The sequence below is a fragment of the Camelus bactrianus genome, chromosome 19 (assembly GCF_048773025.1).
Source record: "Camelus bactrianus isolate YW-2024 breed Bactrian camel chromosome 19, ASM4877302v1, whole genome shotgun sequence".
Lineage (NCBI taxonomy): Eukaryota > Metazoa > Chordata > Mammalia > Artiodactyla > Camelidae > Camelus > Camelus bactrianus.
The window spans coordinates 24,333,741-24,355,675 of record NC_133557.1 but is presented as its reverse complement, the minus strand read 5'-3'; the positions used below and the strand labels follow the sequence as shown (position 1 = coordinate 24,355,675).

At 48.1% G+C, this 21,935-nt stretch overlaps 1 protein-coding gene across 5 annotated transcripts in view; it reads left to right on the top strand.

Moving 5' to 3' along the window:
- The window catches only part of NFATC2 (nuclear factor of activated T cells 2), a 146,418-nt gene that overhangs the window by 76,437 nt on the left and 48,046 nt on the right, over positions 1-21,935 (top strand). For all 5 annotated transcript variants that reach the window (XM_074347445.1, XM_074347446.1, XM_074347443.1 and 2 more), the window contains exon 6: positions 11,725-11,865. In XM_074347445.1, the coding sequence (XP_074203546.1) occupies positions 11,725-11,865 (141 nt within the window). The remainder of the gene's footprint in view (positions 1-11,724; positions 11,866-21,935) is intronic.

The window sequence follows — 21,935 nt, the reverse complement described above, 5'->3', positions numbered from 1 at the left end:
CAGAGGCCCGAAATCAAGGTGTCAGCAGGGTCAGTTCCTTCTCGGAGGCTCTGTGGGAGAATTTGTTCCCATCTCCTCTCCTGGCTTCCGGTGGTGGCCATGGGTCACTCGCCATCCTTGACTTACAGAGGTACCACTCCACTCCCTGCCCTGTCTTCACGTGGCCGTCTTCTGGGAGCCCTTTATTTTTTATCTCATTGGGTGTAAGGTCCCCTCATCTGGGATGATTTCATCTCCATCTCTGCTTCATCGCGCGAGGTCACATGCTGAGGGTCTGGGTGGACGGGAGTCTGGGGGGTGGGAGGCTCTGGCACCTCCTCAGCCGCACTCCTGACTGCGCTCTCCTCTCTGCTCCTCTGTTCCCACGTGCGCTGGGCTCTTCCTCTGACTCCCAGGCTTTTACCTGTGCTGTCTGCATCCAGAACGTTGGTTCTCACACTGAGCTGCGTGGTCGAATCCCCTGGGGCGTTACAAGAGAAAACTATGACGCCAGAATCCTACCTCAGAAACTGATTCGGTTGGTCCGCGGTGAGGTCTGGGCCTGGAGACTCTCAGAGGTGTCCTGGGGACTCTGACCTGCGACCAAGTTAGAGACCCTCCCCCACCCAGCTACCCCTTAGTCACTCCTCCTTATCCGAGAAGCCTGTTGAGATGGCCCCTTGAGGAGGAAGCTTGCCCCAAACCCCACAGGGTAAGGGATCCCCTCTCTGTGCTCTGACACCCCAAGTTACTTGTCACTCTCTCTCCAGTCAGGTTAGGGACCAGCGGGGGCCAGCCAGGGCCTGGCTCATAGCTGTCTATAGAACGTTTGTAGAAAAAAAAATAAAAGTGTGAAGACAAGCATCCCCAGGCTGCCCAGTGGGAGGAAAAGGCAGTGATGAGGCAGAATGGACATGCCCACAGGTGCAGATGCTTGTCTCACGAGAATCTTCCATGGCTTTTCTTCCTGCATTGCGTTTTCAGAAAACCTCTAAAGCAGTTTCCCAGCAAGCCCCGCCCGCTCCCCAGCACAGAGTGTGAATTCACTTTTGCAGGAATTGGGGGCAGGGGGAGGGTATGCGGTGTGGACTAGAAAACGGATTTTCTCACATGCTCTTTTCAGTCTTTCCCTTTTGGTGACATAAATATGTTTTACAGAGGTATAATTAAAATGCAGTAAACTGCCCAGACTGAAGTCAGCGATTTTGACAATTGTATGCACCCCTGTAACCACCACCCAAAGTGAGATCCAGGGCATTTTCCTTCACTCTGGAAAGTTTCCTTGTGCCCCGCCGTCAGTGCCTCCTCCCCAGCCCCACACACGGGCAACCGCTGCTCTGGTTTCTGCTCTAGAACTTGATGTAATGGAAAAATACAGCATCGACTCTCATGTCAGGTTTGCTTTACTCAGCACGATGGCTTTGGGATCCATCTCTGTTACTGCGTGATTTGGTAGTTCACCCTTTTTTTTAAATTGCTGAACAGTATTCAGTTGTATGAATGTAACAGTTGTTTATGTACCATTGATTGACATGTGGGTTGTTTCCGGGGTTTGGAGACCATGAATAAGGCTGCTATGGACCTTCTCATTCAAGGCCCTTTGTGGACAAATGCTTTCACTTCTTTTGGGTGAATACCTGGGAATGGAATTGCTAGGTCGTTGGGAAAAATGCATGTTCCAGTTTCTGTGTTTTCTAAGTCATTTACACTCTGTAAAAGAGTGTACGAGACTCCCTCTTGCTCTCCGTCCTCCCCACGATTTGGTTTCGTCAGTTTTTTAAATTGTAGCCATCCCAGCAAGTGTAAGATGGCATCTCATTGTGCATAACCTGTAATTTGCATTTCCCTAAAGACTGACGATGCTGAACCCTGATTTGTGCACTTACTGGCTATTCACATGTCTTCTTGACGAGGTGTCTGTTCAAAGCTTTGGCCCGTTTTTTATTGGGTTCCTCATATTTTTATTGTCAATACGCAGTAGTTCTTTGCACACCAGGTCTGAATCCTTTGTCAGATATATGTGTTATGAATATTTCTCCCCAGCCGGTGGCTTGCCTGTTTATTTTCTCAATGGTGTCTTATGATGGGCATCCATATTTTATTTTGAGGAAGTCAAATTTATCATTTCCTTTTCTTTGGGGATCATTGCCCTTTACGCTCTCCCAAGAAATCTCCACCTATCTGAAGGTAGCAAAGATATTCTCATCTCTTTTCTTCTAGCAGCTTTTGATTCTGGCTTTTAGGATTAGGGATTCAAACTATCTCAGGGTAATTTTTTTTTTATTATTGAAGCACAGTTATAATGTGTCAGTTTCTGGTGTACAGCACAATGTCCCAGTCATGCATATACATACATAGATTTATTTTCATACTCTTTTTCATTAAAGGTTACTATATGATATTGAATATAGTTCCCTGTGCTATACAGAAGAAACTTGCTTTTTAAAAAATCTATTTTTATATATAGTGGCTAACATTTGCAAATCTCAAACTCCCAAATTGATCCCTTCCCACCCTCTTCCCCCTGGTAACCATAAGATTGTTTCCTATGTCTGCAAGTCTGTTTCTGTTTTGTAGATGAGTTCATTAGTGTCCTGTTTTTTTCTATTTTTTTTTAGATTCCACATTTGAGTGATATCATATGGCATTTTTCCTTCTCTTTCTCTCAGGGTGATTTCTGTGTGTGCTGTGAAGGAGGGTCCAGGCCCATTGTTTTCCATATGGAAATTCAGTGGTTTCACATGCCTTTTTCTGAAAGCAGGCGCTTAGGGAACCTAAGACTGTGGTCCCCCGTCACTTTGTTCCTCCACTTTGCTCTCCTGAGTCCATTGTGGGAGATGGGTGATCACCCAGCAGGGCTTTGTGGAGATACTGAGAATGAGGGAGACCAGACGGACATATTGATTGTGCTTTGCTTCAGAAATCAGAGCTGCTGTCTTGTCCTTCTGCTCCTGCCAGAGGCCAAAATGACCCACATAATTGTCGTGGGCTTCTTAACATTCATTCCTTCAATTAAATATCTATTTGGAGTGCATTATATAGTTCTGGGAACTGGGGATTCAGCAGTGAGCAAAACAAAGTCCTGGCCATCATGGAGGTCATGTTCTGGTGGGGAAAACCCACAGCCAACAAACAAGCAAAGACATCATTTCAAACAGAGCTAAGTGTCATGATGAAAATAATAAGGACCATGTATTGGTGACTTGGGGGTCGGGGAGCAGCAACCTTAGTGGTGCTGGGAAGACCAGTCTGAAGAGATGGCATGTTAACCTGGACCTGAGTGATGGGGGGAGCATAGCCCAGTTGGCGGGTACAGCAAGTGCAAAGGCCCCGAGGCAGGGATACGCTTGGCATCTTCAGGGAACAGAAAGGCAGCCTGGGAGGCTATATGGAGCGACAGAGCAGGGAGAGGGGTAGGAGGTGAGGTCTGAGAGGAGGCTGGACACTTTGGATTTTATTTTAGGTGAAACAGGAAGCTTTGAGTTCTAAATAAGGAACTGGCATGATTTGATCTACATTTTAAAACTCATGTAGCACAGTGCCTGGCACACACACAGTAGATGCTAATAAATACTTGAGGACCAGATGAAGGAAGAAAGGAGATGAGAGGGTCCGACGGGGAAGAGGTCAAGGAAGAGGAACAGTTACCAGTCACCCGCTGGGTGTCGAGCCCTTTCTCTGTTGCTGCTGGGTCATTGTAAGAACACCATGAACTTAGTGTCTGTCCCCATTTTATAGATGGGAAAACTGAAGCACAGAGAGGTTAAACGAACTGCCTAGTAAGGGGCCATCTAGTAAGGGGCCCGGGCGGCTGTGATAGCCACATCTTGCTGGATCCCAGGACACCAAGGTTGAACTGCATCACAAGTGACAGTTTCATTTGGGCCAGAACCACAAAGGGTGACATCATCTCATCTAAACTGGAGAGAGACCAGCTCAGTGACCCTCAGAGGGCCCTGGGTGCCCTCCCACCACCCTACAGTAGATTGTTTCCCTCTAGATCCTGTAGCACTAAATCTTGGGTGAAATGGGGGCACTGGGCAGAGGGCAGGTAAGCCAGGCCTTTGTCAGCTCATGTTCTCCAAGGTGGCTTTTAAGCAATGACCAAGGGACCACATTTCAGAAATGTCAGAAACCAACATGACGGGAAGAAGCAGGTTAAGGTGAGGGTTAGAAGTGAGGGCCTGGGTTCACATCCGGTTTCAGTTGCTTAATAGCTGTTAGGTCCTAGAGAAGTTGTTTAGCACTCTGTGCCTCAGTTTTCTCATCTGTAAAATGGGGGTGGTACCTGTCTCATCCCAGTAGCATAACCTCAGTGCCTCTCTTGTGGTATGTCTCATGCTTTCCTGCTTGTCGCCCTCCCCGTAGCTCTGCAAAGCAGACGTTATGTCCTTCTGACTGCTGCTCTGTGCTGCCGAGAGTCCACAGCCCAGGCAGCAGTGGTAGGTGTGGGAGTTGAACAGGCATGAGTTGTTTCAGGTGAGCTGGGAGCAGGCTGCGGACCCTGCTGCTAAGAAGGAGCCTAGACAGTTATCTGGCTGGTGTTGTGGGCTGGCTGGGAGGTGGTTCCAGGAAAGCTAGGCTTTGGGGGGAGCCCAGGATTGGAGTGGCTTCTCTGCTGATTGATATGGTTACCTGACCATGCAATTAGATAGAGCTTTTTACTGAGCGAGTTTCACAGGGGTGGGGAAGGCAAAATTCTCTTTTATTGAAGACCTGCCGTGTGCCCCCAGCTCTTACATGTGTTAACTCATTAACAGCCTCATTGTAGCCTCAGAAAACACATCTTAAAGACTCAGTTCGTTCATTCAGAAATAGTTCTTGGGCGCTGACATGTGCTGGTGAGCGTTGGAGGCATGGAATGCCGCCCTCAGAGCTTATATCTAGCGGGTTGGGGTTCAGAAGGGCTATATGATTTGCTGGTCACATAGCGGGCAAGGGAAGGGGCAGAGCTAGGGATTAAAACCTGTGTCCTTTTCTCTGTCCAGGCCGCCTGGGTCCCCCAGTGACCAGAGAGCTCGTTAGTCAAATGGAGATTCAGGGAGCCCCCAGGAAGGGTCTTGATTACTGGAGATACGTGGGCATCTTCTGGGGGCTGCCTGTTAGAACACTGGAGTGGGACCATAATTACCTGGTCAGGAGAGAAAACACTAGCTCCTCCCATGGACCCGGGTCTGCGTGAACTGGCCGAGCCTCCCGGGCTTGTAGGGCCGGCCTTAGAGGTCTGCTTTGTGCAGCACGAGACTGGGGCTCTGTGAGGTCTGGAGGTCAGACCCCTGCCTGTGCAAACCCTGTGCCCCACTCCCGTGCTGTGACTGCCGACCGGTCCCTCACAGAGGTGAACCCCACACTCAGGGAGAGTTGGGTTCCTCTGTCCCACCTCCCACTTCCCAGCGAAGACCCAGGAGTGGCCGTGGTGCAGGCTGAGGGGACCCAAGGGGCCAGTCTGCTGGCCCTGCTCACGGCCCCTCCCAGGCAAGGCCTGAGTCAGCACCGTGTTCTGGGCCAAGCCAGGCTCAGCCGGGCCAGGCTCACAGCCAGGGACGGGGGCCTGATGTACAGACAAGCAGGGTTTACAGCAGCCGGAGTGCTGTGGCCAGGGGTGGGCAGTGCTTGAGCCAGAATGAGACTATGGGAGGGCCCCTCCTTGCCTGGGCTGGCTGGCAGCTCTCCCACTGGGTCCTTCTTCGGTTTACTGAAAAGAGGTTCCTCTGAATAGGGGAATCCCACAGTCTGGGTTCAAGCTGTCTGTCTGTCCACCTTATGTAACTGTGAGCTCTCTGGCATATGCCTTCTCCTCTGGGACATTCAGCACCCTCAACTCCAAAATGGGAATAATTCCTTCTTTGTGGTCTCATGAAGTTTAGCAATAAAAATAAACATAACCAGCGCTCACGGAGCCTGGACGACGTGCCCCAGTGTTAGCTCATTCCGCCTGCACACAGCCCGCCGACGTTGGTACTACGCCTATTCCCATTTTGTAGATGAGAAAACAGAGGCACAGAGAGATTACATGACTTGCCCAAGGTCCCAAAGCTAGGATGTCACTGAGCTGGGCTTTGAACTTGGGCAGTCACACGGCAGCATCCTTACTTTGACCCACGATGCTAAATTGCCTCATCATGTGTGTGCTTTATGATATAAACAAAACAAAACTGTATGTATGGAGGGCCTGGAATCCAGGGCGCTCTCTGTGGCAGCTGTAATTATTTGCTCTTGTTAGCAGAACCCACCCACTCATCACAGCCGAATTTCCCTGACCGGCCTCGCCCGCCTCTCTCCTCAAGTTCTTGGGTTGATCGTAATTCTTGGCCCAGCACCCCTGTGATGGGCGAATTGCAGACAGTCGGCAGTAATGTCCCATTTCCAGGCTGACCTGAGGACCCCCGCGCTGGTGTGAATTTCCCTCACTGAGCCTTGGCCACCACGGCTCTGCGTGCCATCAGCCACTGTTGTGAGTGAAAGTAAACACCCCAACTGGTTAAACCAACAGTGCCCCGTTGCTTCAGAGCTCATAAAACACAGGAGCCCCAAGACACATTATGACGTGCCAGAATCCGGGGGCAGGCGGGAGGGCCACCTCGATACCGAGCTGGAGCAGAGGGTCTAGACTCTGCCCACAGGTGAGCCCTCGGCCCTCGGGTTGGCAGTCAGATGGCGGCCCCCGGTTTGGTTAGATCACTGCAGGGTTTGGGATTTCGAGGGTCTGGGGTCTCATGGTTGAAAAGCTGAGTGGGGACTGCTGGGCGTGGTGGTGCGGCCCAGGAGGCTGGGTGGGCTTGTGGAGAGCCCTCCCGTAGGTCCTGGACGGTGCCACCCCCGTAAGCAGCCATAGGTGTTGGAGGTTGCATCAGAGAGAGAGGGGGAAGTGGAGCGCAGGAGGGTAATTTTGGCTGCTGTTTGCCTGTCTTCAGTTCCTCTTTCAGAGGCTAACTGGATTTGTTTGCTTTGTCTCTGGGCTCTCCCAGGATGCCAGGCCTCCCCGGAGGGGGTCCCCTTGTCCTCAGGTGGCCTCTTAAGTGTGGGGCTTGGCCCTCAAACAGAACGTGTGTAACAAGTCACCTGGAAAGATTGTTAAAATGCAAATGTCCAGGCTCCTCCAGTTGCTTTTGGGGGTGTGGCCTGCGTGACCGCATTTTTATTAAGCACCTCTCCCAACCTGGTGATTCGACTGCAGGTGACCTGGGAGCCTCACTTTGAAAAATACTAGGAATCGGGCCCAGAAAACCCGGGTTCTGGTTCAGGATCCACCCAGAACAACAGTGATAAGAGCAGTAATGTGTGTGAACATGAGGACAGGGTCTGCACATATTTGGTGAAATTTCTAAGACAACGGTTCACCAGTGCCCACGACAGGGCAGCTGCTCAAAAAGCTACAGTTCTTAGTGTTTGTAGCCTTCCCAGCTGATGCTCATTGAGCCAAACAGGGTTTTTGTGAATTCTCCCACTTAACCCTCACAACCGCCTGTGAGATGGGCCTGTTAGCAGTGCTGTTTCTCAGATGGGAAAGCTGAGGTGTAGAGCTGGGAAGGCCTGTACAAGGCTCACCTCGTAGGGGACGTGAGCTGCAACCGAGGACTGTGCGCCACGGCAGCCTCCCCCGGGCCGGAGCTGCCCCTCGATGAAGCTGGTTCCTGAGCACCTGCTGTTCTGTCTGTACAATGGCACTGATAGGGTCTTCCTTGCTTATCCAGTGGGGTTGTCATTTAAGGGTTTAAAAAGTTAACAAATGAGGAGACGTTTTGAAAACGGCTGAGCAGGAAGGAAAGAGCATCATTTTGAAAGTTAACAATAGTGAAGACTAGTTTCTTGAGTGGTGACCATGTGCTAGGCACTAGCTAAGTCTCTTTGTCTTAGATTTATTTTTTTTAATTGTGGTAAGATTTACCATTTTAACCGTTTTAAAGCGTATTGTTCGGCGGCATTAAGTACATCCACAGATTGTGTAATCACGACCACTGCTGAGCTCTAGAACTTTTTTACCACCCCCAGAAGAAGCCCGTTGGCAGTCACTCCGCAGACCCCAGCAACCATCAGTCTGCTTTCCATTTCTATGGATTTGCCTGCTCTGAACATGTCATGAGATCACGCAATATTTGTCCTTTTCTGTCTGGCTGCTTTGACTTGGCATGTTTTCAAGGTTCATCCATGGTGTTGTATGTATCAGTGCCTTTTAACATTTTATGGCTGAATAATACTTCCGCGTAGATATACCACATTTTGTTTATGCTTTTATCCATTGATGGACATTTGGGTTCTTGACATTAGATATTTTACCACACATTTACTGGCCTTGTGCACGTGTTTACATGCAGCCTCTCTGGTACTGCTTGCCCATGAGGGCAAGTAATGTTAGGATCTTACAGAGGAGGCATCTGTGACTCAGAGAGGTGAAGTGACTTGCCCTGGGTCACACAGCAGAGAGCTGGCAGGGGCAGGGCTGGAAACCATGGCTTTCTGACCCCAGGGTCCAAGCAACAGCAAACCAAGAATTCTGTGTCTCCCAGGGCCCCACGTATCCTACCATGGCGGTGCCTCAGAGCCAATATGTGGCCCATTGGAATTACTAAGGATTGTTTGGAAATTTAAAAAACTATGCTGAGGTCCACCCTTCAGACCATTGAAGTCAGAATCTCTAAAATAGTGATTCTCAACCAGGGGTGATTTTGGCCACCCCCTCCCCAGAGGCATCCAGGTCTGTCTAGAGACAATTTGGGTTGTCACGTGGGGAGGTGCTACTGGCATCCAGCGGATGCAGGCCAGGGATGCTGCTGAACATCCTGCAGGCACAGGATGGCCCACAACAGGGACTTATCCAGACCAAATGTCCGTAGTGCCCGGCTTGAGAAACATGCTCCAGAATTAGGGCCTGGGTGTCATTAGTTTTTCAATTCCCCAGCTGATTTTAATGCTTAGTCAGAGCACAGAAGTGTGTCTCAAACTTGATGGCTCATAGGAATCACCTGGTTTCCTTGTTAAGCTGCAGATTTGGGTTCAATAGATCCGGGGCAGGGCCGAGGGTCTGCATCTTTAATAATCCGCTCCCCCCGCCGCCCCTCCCCACCCCTGTGAAGCTGATGTTCCCAGTCCACACTCGGCATTGCAAGACTGGAGTACAGATAAAAGTTTACAGGGAGCTGGCCCAGACTCTTGTTCTCTCTCTTTAAATTTTCATTAGAAAAGATTTCTTTCAGGTAAGGAGAAGGGGTGGGGAATGCAGATTTGGCAAAGGGAGACTCAGTTGGTTGCTTGAAACTGTGAGGCTTTGAAGGGAGAAGCAAGGAGGTTGCTTCAGAGAATAGCCAAGTGGTGTTCACAGCAATGCACAGTGATTCACAGAGCAGCCGTCCGGCCCAGCCTCCCGCCCAGCTCTGAGAGCTCACGGCCACGTCCAGTCCTGGCCTGGCTGGCTGTGAGCCCTTGGCCAGCTTGTCCGGGAGCGATGACTCAGGCTTTCCACCTGCAAAATGTGAGGGAGATGACCCTTGCTGCTTCCCCACCCGTCCCTGGGACCAAAAGCCCCCATTCACCCCCCAGACTCATTAAAGGCAGATCTGAAAAGCGGGGACCTGCTCTTCCAGGCGGTACGGCTGCTGTTTTCATTGCTAATAAATCTCCATTTGTGGCAGCTCCATTAGGAAGTCATACAAAACTCCTCTACTGAAAGAAAGGATTAATAATCCAGCCCATGTGGGAGAAATTAGCAGCTTCTGCTGAGAGCCTTCCTTCATATGTACTCTTAACCGGCAGCTCCTTAGAACCACACTGGCTGCCTGGGCCCTGGAATCAGAGAGCCTGGGCAGAGCCTGGGCTGAGCCTGGGCTGGGGAGGTCCCGGCAGGGGGGTCCTTGCGAGTCATTGGGCTGCATTTTCAGCGTGAAGTGTCTGGGAGCGTCTGGTCCACAGTAGACTCCTTACATGTTACCCAGTGCATGGCTGCCTGGTGCATGGTACAGGGACAGGTTTCAAGGTGGGTCTGGGGCAGATGGAAGAGGGTGCGGGACCTGGAGGCCCTGGCCAGCCAGGAGGGCAGGGTTAGGTTTGGGCCTCAGGCCTCACGCGGCTGCGTCCCCGGCTCCCGGATGGGGAGGTCCGCAGGCCCCTGGCACGGAAAGGGCTGGCCCTCTGCCCGGTTCTCGGGCTCTGGGAGGAACGCCAGGAGCTCAGGCTGACTCACCCAGGGGGAGGGCCGGCCTCTTCAGCCCACGCTGCCAAGGCGAGGCTAGGGAGATAGTCCCTCGTGCTGGCTGGGACCCATTTCTCACCCTGCCCAGGGAAGGCATCTGAGAGGGTCTTCATTCTTTCCTGCAGCCTGCCTTCCAGAAGAATCGGCTGGCTGGAGGGGCTAAGAGATGGGGCTGTGGAGCTGGACAAACCAGCTCTTAAGGGTTCAGATCTAAGTGTCACCACATATCCTTGACCTGATCTTTCCTAGGCTTTCGTTTTCTCCCCAGAAGTGAATAATTTTAGTACTTCTTTCCTTAGAAGGTTGCTGTGAGCATTCAAGTATATCATTGTGGTTAAACACTCAGCCTGCTGCTTCCCTCACTGTAGATACAGGTGAGGATGTGGATGTGGATATGTGCAGAAATTGAGATATGTTGTGTGTGTCAAGATATATTGAGATACATCCATCTCCGTGCCTATATCCATCCATCCATCATTGCTTCCTTCCATCCATCATTCCTTCCTTCCCTTCATCCATCCATCTCAGGCATCTCTGCTAGGTCCTCGGCGCTGTCCCCGGCCCTGGGCTGACAGCGTGCACAGAGCAACGCTCCTCCCTCCTGGGTTCTCATTCTCACGGGGAAGAGATGAAAAGACAGATGAACCAATCAAGCTCCATGTAGCGTTTCTGACAGTGGAAAGTTCATTGGAGATGAACTAGGTAGGACAGAGCAGGAAGAAGGGAAAAGAGAGGGAGAGACAGACAGACAGGCAGACAGATGGACGGGGGCAGGCACTGCTGTTTAACTGTGAGGAGGAGGTTGGAAGAAGAAGGGGAGGGAAGCGTCTCTGAGGAGGTGACATCTGAGTAGAGACCTGCCAGACGTAAGGAAGGCAGCCGTGCAGGTCATCAGGGAAGAGCCTTCCAGAGAGAGGGATTTGAAAGTGCAGACACTCAAAGGGAGGAGCATGCTGCGTGTGTTTGAGAATGTTCTGGAAGGACAACTGCAGCACAGTGAGCAAGGAGGAGTTCTAGGAAATGTGGCAGGGAGGCGATGGGGGCAGTTGGATGTCTTGAAGACCATATTCAGGATTGCAAATGAATTCCAAAGCAAAAATGTCTAAACCTTCAGGAATCGGGTCCGAAAGTGTATGTGCATGAGCCCTTCACGTGCTGGCTGACGTCGTGTGCAGAGGAGCGTGCAGCCAGCAAAGGAACTCTCTTAGGGAAAAGTTGATTTGCCTGTCCTCTTATTAAAAAAAAAAAAAAAAAAGTAAAGAAAACATCAAATTTGTATTCTCCTTTGTCCCTCTAAGGAGAACAGGTACCTGTCCCTCGGTCATGAAAATGAATTGTGTCGTTCGGAGCAAATTAGCCCAAATAACGTAGGGCCCCTGGACAAGAGCATAACATTTGCAGAGTCACCGGTTGTCCGGGGTGAGGGCTCCATGTTTGCAGGGACAACAAGTGACAGAGGCGGGCGGAGGGCGTCGTGTCCCGTTGCCGTGAAATCAGAAAGCCTCTTCCGCGTGGGCGTCTGCCGTCATGGCAGTGACCTCTTTTTCTCTTGCCCTCAGCCCAGCGCTCTGCCCACGAGCTGCCCATGGTGGAAAGACAAGACATCGACAGCTGCCTGGTGTACGGGGGCCAGCAGATGATCCTCACGGGACAGAACTTCACGGCCGAGTCCAAAGTCGTGTTTACGGAGAAGACCACAGGTCAGGGGGCCTTTTGAGCGCCATACAAAAGCGACCGTCTTTTTCTTCCCAACAGCACTGATTTGGGAGGGAGATCCCATTGTGTGGGGTTTTCTCTCCTGCCCTCCTTTCCCACCGTGAGAGGTCTTCAGTGATTTTGATACTGACATGGTTCACTGTGGCGTGGACATGCTGGAGTGCATTTCAACTGATCCGGGTTGTTTTGTTGGATAATAAGGTTTCTCGCATCCCGAACTCTTTTTTTTAAATTATTTTTTCACATAAGGAGACACATTTTTTTCTTTCTCTCTCTCTCTCTCTTTTTTTTTTCTATTATCAAGAAGGAAGGGCTAACAGCATGGCGATTAATCATGCATGCTCTGGCCCTGAATATCCTGGGTTCAAATCCTGACTTTGCTACTTGCTTGCTCTGTGATCTTAGACAAGTTACCTGACCTTTCTGTGCCTCCATTTCTTTATGTGTAGAATGATAATAACAAGTTATTAACCAGTAAGGTGGTCACAAAGGTTAAATGAGTTCATACATGTCAGATAATTATAATAGCACCAGGTATATTATAAGTCAATTAGCATTGGCTCCTTACATTCTTATTATGAGCAGTGCTGCAGTTAATCTTGTTATACTTGTAGGATTAATTAATGAATCTTCTTATGCATAAATCTCCACCTGTATCCTTTTTGTTTATTTAGGGTTCATTCCTAGAGTAGAATTTTGGATAGTCATTTTGAGAGCTTTGAATGCATTGCTTCCAGAATTCAAACTACCTTCCAGAGGTATACAGATTACTGTGTCAGTAATGGTTTCACTCCATCCCAGAAGTGCCATTTAAAAAAATTAAGTATTTGCTGAATTGGTACTTTTTTGACTTTGCTTTCCTTTGCTGTGAGAGAGTTAATATTTTTGTTTATTGACACGTGTATTCTTGCTTATATGGACTGTCTGTTCATGTGTTTACCAACGAGGACACGGTAAAAAGACAGTGATCTGAAGGAGGGGGAACAGCAGGTTATACAATTTATTTGCTAGTTGTGAATGCTAGACCTAACGTTTTTCCCTCCATGGACATCATTTCAGTAGGTTAATTCAAAGGGGTGTTGAGGTTTGTCTGTTTGTTTATTGCCCTTACAATGATCTACAGAATATGCCAGGCAGGTGTTCGCTTGCGGGGACTGTGTACTGTTGGAGGGCACCTCCTCTGGGGGCCGCCGTTCACACTGGATGCATCATCGTGTGTGACCAGGATGGCTTCTGACGGGAGGAGGCAGTGTCTTGGGGGGGAGTGCTTCTTCCCGTTCACACAGCCTCCTCTTGGGATGGGCCAGCCCGGGACGGGGGCGTGAGAACTGCTTCCTCACACTTTGAAAGCATGCTTGAAGGCAGATAATTTTAAAGAGACTTGATGAAGGCATTGCAAAACAAAAACAAAAACACCAAAAAAAGACATTAGGTAGGGCTGTGGCAGTGAGGCTGGAGTCAGATGGATGGGTTTGAGAGTTGTTTGGAAGGCATGTGGTCATCACTGCGGGTTTGAGGGGCTATGGTGGTGGAGTGAGTGAAGAGGAACGCAGACATGTGAATGGAGGCGTCGCGCTCCGTTCAGTGGTCATCCAGCACTTTATTTCACTATTATTTATTGGGCATTAGGCTGCATCCAACCTTGTGCTATTTATTGTAGTAACTCAGTGATGAGCGTCCTCTACACTCCTTTGGTCAGCTAGGTCAGGACTCATGCTCTCCAGCCAGTCTGCTTGTGTTCACAGCCCCGTTCTACTACTTTCTAGCTGTGTGACCTTGAGCAAGTTACTTAACCTCTCTGGGCAACAGTTTCCTCATCTGTATAATAAGGACGATGACAGTCCTACCTCATAGGGAGGTCATGAGATTGAGTTCATAAATATTTGCTACAGTTGTCCCTCAGTATCTACGAGGGATGGTTCCAGGTCCTCCTGTGGATACAAAAATCCAGGAATGCTCAAGTCTTTTATAAAAATGGTGTAGTATTTCCTTGGAACCTAGGCACATGCTTGCATATACTTTAAATCACTGTAGATTACTTAGAAGACCTAGTCAATGTCAGTGCTATGTAAATAGTTGTCGGTGAGTGACAAATTCAAGTTTTGCTTTTTGAAACTTTCTGGATTTTTTTGATTATTTGTATCTGTGGTTGGTTGAATCTGTGGATGTGAAAGCTGTGGATACTGAGGGCAAACTGTATATAGGAAGTGCTCAATATGTTAGCTAACACTGTTATTTTTGTTTCTTAGGGTTAAGGCCTTCATGTGATGTAGTGGGTTCAAAAGTCATCCACATTTTTAAGCATCTTGGTACGTTTTGGGGAAGGCTTAATTTTCAGGAAGTAGAACAGTGTGAAGTACTATGGCAAGAATTTACTAGGCTCTCGTGAGACAGAGAGCAAAGCGATGTGGCTAGAGTGGAGGCTGGTTAACACCAGGAAACGTTTTGACGAGCAGGCAGAGCCCAGAACGGACAGGTCTCCCAATGCCAGATAGAGACATGGCTTTGGTTTAGTCTGCACATGAGTAAGGTAATAGGGAGTTATGGTGGGTTGTTGAGCAGGAGAGTGGCATGACATGTAAATGACCAGGTAAGCATTAGCCTTCCCAGCTTTGATGGATCTCCAGTACCAGGAAATCATCCTGCTGGCCTTCTCCTGACTCAATACAATAAGTGCATGGCTTCTAAGCACCCTATCAGCAGAGGGGGAAATGCTAATAATATACAGACATCTTGGTATCCGTGTCCGGATTGGCAGTCTCCTTGGGAGGCTGTTGGAACTGTGCAGAGATGGCTTGGAGGCCATGTCCTACCAAGTTCCCTGTGGAGATGAGTCAGACAACTTCCAGCTGTCTCGGGAGCTCTTGTGAAGCTACTCAAGGGCCTCAAATAAATATTTGCTGAATGAATGAATGAATAGATGGATGGATGGGGGTGGCATTTACTCTCTAGCATTCCTTCTCTTTGTTTCAGAAGAAATTTCAGTTTACCTCTTGAAGGGAGGAAAACCCAGAGTCTGTTTCGACTTGGAAAGTTGCACATTAATTAGAGGAATTAGAACAGTTTCCTCTGACTGAGCGCTGTCTGTGGGCGGCCCTTTGCCTGCTGCTGTCTGACTGTTGTCTCATCTCCCCGGACACCGGTGGGAGGCAGACAGTTCAGCTTGGAGGAGTCAGAGGACTCACCTGCAGATAATGTCCAGCCTCGTCTTGTTCAACTTCCCTGGACCTCAGTTTCCAGTAATTGAGTTAGTAACAGTCTTTCCCTCCCGGAATTAGCAGCATAAACCAGCAGTGGGCACTCAGCACATAGGGAGTGCTCATCGAATGTTCATTATTATTTTCATGGTCTCGCCAGCGTTCTTGTTTCTCAGGCCATAGACATTGTTTATGGGACACACGCTGCCCCAGGCGCGAGCCTGGCTGGGCCGGCTCTGGGAGGCGGTAAGCTGCAGTGATTACGTGCGCCGGCTCTGAGCTCAGACAGCTTAGGTTCAAAGCCATGATCTGTATTTAGTAGCTTTGTCATCCTGGGGAAGCCACTTCGTCTCTCTGAGCCAAGATTTCCTCCTTTATAAAACCGAGATGATTTACTTCTCTTGGGCGATAAGAAGATTAAATGAGATGGTACAGATTAGGCTCTTTGCATAGAGCTCGGTACATTGTAGATGCTCATTAAATGTTAAGATTTTATCATTATTATTATCATTATATTTAGGCTGTGGAAGACAAACATGGGTAGGATTTTATCTCATGGAATCATGAGATATTGAAAAATAATTATAAGTTAATAACAATAATAAACTATGTGCGAAGCCTTGTTCTCAGCACTTTATTTGTGTTAACCAGTCTGCTTCGTCATGACAGCCCCACAAGCTAGCTACTATTCTCCCAACGTTCCTGATGAAAATCTGAGCACAGAGAGGTTAAATAACTTAGTGAAGACCACACAGCCAGTAAATAGCAGAGCCGGGCTGGACCCCAGGCAGCCTAGTTCTGGAGTCTGTACTCTCGATCATTAGCCGTTTCACTCTGAAAAAGGTTAGAACCAGGTTAATTTGCCTGAAGACCCTTCAGCTGCTCTGAGCCACTGCCTTGAACCATTCTGTGGTGAGACAGACTCTCGAATCCTGCAGTGGGTCGCAGAGGGCAGCAGGGACCATTTAGGACCGTTCCATGTCGATCTTAAAAGAATCCTGCATGAGTGTGGTTCCTGGATCGATGCCAGCAAATAAGCTGGGGTACCTGGGGTGCCCCTGAGCCTCCAGAAAAGTGGTGGGATCCCTGGTGGGACATCTGGCTTGGCTTCCGGGTGGCTCTGACAGATGGGGGACTTGCCTTGTATTTGCAGGGAGCTGGTCCTGCTCTTCTGACCCCAAGAACTCGCCTCCCAGCCCAGGACCGCCTTCTGCAGGGGGAATCCCTGTTGCTCAACTTCTTTTTTCCAAAACGCATCCTCGTTCCCATCTCTATGGACAGTTTGGCCGGCAAGGCTGCTGCGGGGTGGGGTGGAGTGGAACAGTTGAAGTTTTCCAAGGAAGGGGAACCCCAGCTGGTTCTCACATTAAGGAAAGGTGACAGCCTCCTGGGCTAATCTTAGCCCCCATGTTGGGTCATCGGCACCACCAGCTCCAAAGTTCTTTTTATAGCCGTCGACTGAAATGGAATTGGCAGTTTCCACTCCAGCAGGATGACAAATTGGAGAACGGTGGAAAAACAGTAGGAGAGGGGTAGTATGGTGTTTCTTAAGTTAGAAAAGCTTGGTGTTTTGGAAAACAGCTCCTTATTTATAGCAGCAGTAATAATAATGATTTTTATATTATTTTTATTACTATTTTTAAGTATTTGCATGACTTTCAAGAGCCCGCATGATCTGGCCCTTGCCCATCTCTCTGATTTCGGCTTTTTTGACTTGCCACCCCCAACCCCTCCCCTTTGGCTGTAGATACACCTGCCTTCATTCTGTCCTCAAACACCCCACGTTCCTTCCCGTCTCAGGACCTTTGCTTTTGCTGTTTCCCTGTGTCCTGCGTCCTCCTGTCCCTACAAGTCTTGGCTCGGAGGTGACTTTCTTTCTTTCTTTTACTGAGCTTTTTTTTTTTAATTTAAGTATAGTTGGTTTACAATGTTGTGTTAATTTCTGGTGTACAGCATAGTGATTCAGCTATATATATATATATATATATATATATATATATATATATATATATATATATATTCCTTTTTCATCTTCTTTTTCAGTATATGCCATTACAAGGTATTAAATATAGTTCTCTGTGCTATACAGTAGGACTTTGTTGTTTATCTATTTTATATATAGTAATTAGTATCTATAAATCCTGAACTCTCAATTTATCCCTCCCAATCCCTTCCCCCCAGTAACCACAAATTTGTTTTCTATGTCTGAGTGTCTGTCTCTGTTTTGTAAACAAGTTCATTTGTGTCCGTTCCCCCCCCCTCCCGATTTCACATGTATGTGATATGGTATTTTTCTTTCTCTTTCTGGTCCATACATGTTGCTGCAAATGGCATTATTTTTTATGGCTGGGTAATATTCCATTGTGTGTGTGTATATGTGTATATATATATATTATACACATACACATATACACACACACACAACTTCTTTATCCAGTCATCTGTCAATGGACATTTAGGTTGCTTCCATGTCTTGGCTATTGTAAATAGTGATGCTGTGGACATTGGGGTGCATGTATGTATCTTTTTGAGTTAGAGTTTCTTTGGGATATATGCCCAGGAGTGGGATTCCTGGATCATAGGGAAATCTATTTTCAGTTTTTTTAAGGAATCTCCATAACATTTTCCATAATGGTTGCACCAAACTACATTCCCACCAGCAGTGTAAGAGGGTCCCCTTTTCTCCACAGCCTCTCCAGCATTTGTCATTTGTGGACTTTTGGATGATGGCCATTCTGACTGGCGTGAGGTGATACCTCATTGTAGTTTTGATTTGCATTTCTCTGATAATTAGCGATATTGAGGCTTTTTTCATGAGCCTATTGGCCATTTGTATGTCTTCATTGGACAATTGCTTGTTTAGGTCTTCTGCCCATTTTTGGGTTGGGTTGTCTGTTGTTTTGTTATTGAGTTGTATGAGCCAGAGGTGACTTTCTTAATGAGCCCCTTTCTGATCATCTGCTCTGAAGTTGTTCAGCCTCCCCTACAACCCTGTCACCTTCTAGCCCATTGCCCTGCCCTGTTTCCCCGGTGGCATTTATCGCTGCTGGAATTGTCTTGCCTGTTTGTTTATTATCTCGTCTCCCACTGTGAGAGCTCCTTGAGGGTGGGGGCTTGGTGTTGGCTGCTGTAGCTGCAGTGTCTAGAACAGCCCCTGGGACATAGTGCTTATACATATTGTTGAATGAATGTGTGATCGCCATCAGTAGTCACATTGGCCCCAGGAAACAGGCAGTATTCCCCCCACTTTACAGATGAGGTAACTGAGGCTCCCAGAGGCCAGTGCACAGCTGGTGACAGAGCTGGAATCCCAAACAACATTTATCATTAACCCCCGAGTAATTTCTCCCGTCCAAGAGAACAAAGAGGAACCAAACAGAACGATGAGGATCTTTCCTATTTACTATTTTCAGTAATTGCTGAAAAGCCTCTGTATATTCTCTGAAATTTAAAAAATGTGTAACCTTTCAGGCAAAGTTCACGCAGGGAAGTCCAGGCTGTTCCTGACTTCAGCTGGTTACCCTGGCCCCTGGCCACTGGGGCCTCAGGCGGAGTTGGGGGTCCCAGCAAAACACTGCAAAACAGGAAAAAATCTAAGGACACAAAAATAAAAGTGATGTGGCAGCGGAAATGGGGTTGCCATGGCTTTGAGCGACTCGCCGCGCCTGGGTGGGATCCAATGTTTTGGAAGGTTCCTCCACATGACACAGGGTTTTGGAATTTTTCAGCTGGTAAATCTTTCTTAATTCAGGCCCCCGGCCCCAGCCAAGTAGCTCCCTGGCTCTCTGTGTCCCGCGGGGGTGTAGGTTGGAAACTTGCCTGCATCGGATTACTCAGCTTTGAAACTCAAATTGTTTGAAGAGAACTTGTGTTTTGTTTTGTTGGACGATTTTCTTGGAACAGTCTGATGACAGAGGCGCCTATCACCTGTTGAGAGGGCAAATTGATTTTTTAGAAGGGAGGCGTGGGTGGTGGAATTCCCTCTTTCCCACTGAGTCATCATATCCTAATATGAGTCAGTTTATGACTTGGAGGTTCCCAAAGGTTGTATTTTGAGCCTTGTTTAATAAATATAAATGCATATGCTTAAAATAAAAATTTCTTGCTAAATTAAGTCTTTTTCCATGGATGAGTACCCTGGAAACATTGGAACTGTCTTAGAGATGACACCTCCTCTTCCCACCTGTTTTTCTCCGTGGGTTTGGCTTCAACCAGCCTGGTGTTTTCCGAAACAATAGACCTGGTCTGGGAGTCTCTCTGCCTTGGACTTCACTCTGGGAAAGGTCAGGCTCCAAGCCGGGCTTGGGCATGACTCAGGCTCTGTAGACCTTTGCCCCCGGTGACTCAGTCCACAGTGTCATGGGCCCCCTGGGCTGCAGCCCACCCCTTACACACAGCTGGCCGGGCCGTGAGGCTTTCCTCCTGAGACAGAGGCCAGATCGCTGCTTGGAAGCCCCACTGGAGATAGAAAAAGTGGTCTTTTTTCAGAGGGCTGAATATTTGCCCGAGCTTCAGTCCTCTTGCGTGTGAGAACGGACTCTGGAGTGAAAGTCCTGCAGTTCGCTGAGTTCAGATGCCTTAAAAAGAGGACACAGGGACATGAGTTTTCTAATTAGCTTGGGTCCTAGAGTTTCCACCATCAGTAACTGTTCTTAGTGCCAACAGACCTCCTGTCATTTGCAATTAGCAGGCTAGAATTTCCAACCCCATCAAGAAAATCCTATTTTTTATTAATGAACAATTTGACACTCTTTTGTGTTTTTTCCCTATATTTTTTGGCTTACTGCTTTTGTTTCTTTGTTTTTTTAGAGTAAAACTGTATAAATTTAAAATGTTTTCAGGCTGTATTTTTCTTTTTTGAATTGAAATATAGTCTGTTTACAATGTTGTGTCAATTTCTGGTGTACAGTGTAATGCTTCAGTCATACAGGAACATACATATATTCATTTTCATATTCTTTTTCACCATAAGTTACTACAAGATACTAAATATAGTTCCCTGTGCTATACAGCATAAACTTGTTGTTTTATCTATTTTATATGTAGTAGTATCTGCAAATCTTGAACTCCCAGTTTATCCCTTGCCACCCGCTTCCCCCCCATAACTGTAAGTTTGTGTTCCATGTCTGTGAGTCTGTTTCTGTTTTGTAAATAAGTTCGTTTGTTCTTTTTTTTAGATTCCGCATATAAGTGATATCATATGGTATTTTTCTTTCTGGCTTACTTCACTTAGAATGACATTCTCCAGGTTCATCCATGTTGCTGCAAATGGCATTATTTTATTATTTTTTATGGCTGAGTAGTATTCCATTGTATAAATATACCATAGCTTCTTTATCCAGTCATCTGTTGATGGCCATTTAGGTTGTTTCCATGTCTTAGCTATTGTAAATAGTGAGCAGGCTAGATTTTAGATCATCCAGGAGACTTGGCTTAAAGCCTAGATAGGCCTCATATGTGTTTTGGGACTCAGTTTACCCATCTCTAAAATGGGGTTGGTGGTATTTTAGTGATTAAAGGAGATCAAGGATCTGATAGTAGGTTCCCAGAAGATGTCAGCTGACCTTGCATGCACCCCCAGGAGCTTAGTTTACTTAATGTGGAGTAGGGAGGGCAGGCCAGCCTTGGTTTCTTCTCTGGGAGAAGAATCCTTCCTGGTGCGGGCAAATCTCCCCCTCCTTTCACCTGGGGCCATCAGACTCCTGCTGTCACATGTGATGCAGCCAGAGGGAACTTGACTAACGGCCCGTCCCTGCCCCTATCTCACAGATGGGGAAGCTGACTTGAGTGAGGTTGGCAGACTTCCTTGAGGTGACAGAGCACATCAGAGGAAGGCTGGGTCCAAAACCTCATTTCCTGGTTCCCAGAGTGGCTGGCTGTGTAAGTGGTGGGGGACATCTATTGCTGAGAAGAGGTGCCCCTGGGGTGGGATGAAAGATGAGCTGAAGTCTGGCCTCTGTGTAAGATGACCTGTCTCTTCTAGCCTCACTCCGCTCACTCATCCCCAAGGACTTCTGTAGATGCTCCCCACATATTTATTAAATACCTACTGTGTGCTGTGCCTGGCACTGGGGAGGCATGACAGATGAGGTCCCTGCTGGCCGGGGTGGACAGTCTCAAACCTGTTTACAGGTGGCCACTTTGAGATGCGGAGAGTGCTGTGAAGACAGGGAAACCAGTCATAGGAGCAAGAGCAAAGGGTCTGGAGGCGAGAGAAAAATGTAGGATGCTAAGTTAAATTCAAATCTTAGTGAATTTCTTTGGTATGAGTATTGCCCATACTGGTAGTTAAGCAAATACTCATTGTTCTCTGCAATTCAAATTTAATGGGATGGTCTATATTTTTATGTATTAGATCTGGCAACCGTGGACAGAGCAGTCAGGGAGGGCTTCCCTGAGGAGGTGGCTTTGAGCAAAGCCCTAAAGGCGGGAAAGAGGGAGTCTCATGGACAGTGGGCAGTGTTCCAGGCAGAAGGAACTGCCCTGTGCCAGGGGTCCCAGCCTGAGGACTGGCTGAGGGTACTTGGGGAACTGAAGGCAGATCTAAGCAGCTGGTGCAGGTTGAGAGTGTGGGGGAGTATGACACCAGGCAGCTTGGAGAGGCCACTGGGGAAGGGGCTCAGGTCCCACTGGGCCGTGCAGGTGTGGCAGGGAGTTTGGATTTCATTCTGAAAACGAGTAGCTGTTGGAAGTTTTAAGCAGGGGAGTGTCATGATCTGATTTATGTTTTTCAGATTGCTCCGGCAGTTTGGGTGGAGAATGGACTTTGTGGGGTGGGAGTGTGGGGACAAGTGGAAGCTAGGAGGTGACTGAGCAGCTGCTGAGGTTGTCCAGGTGGGAGATGGAGTGGGTCAGCC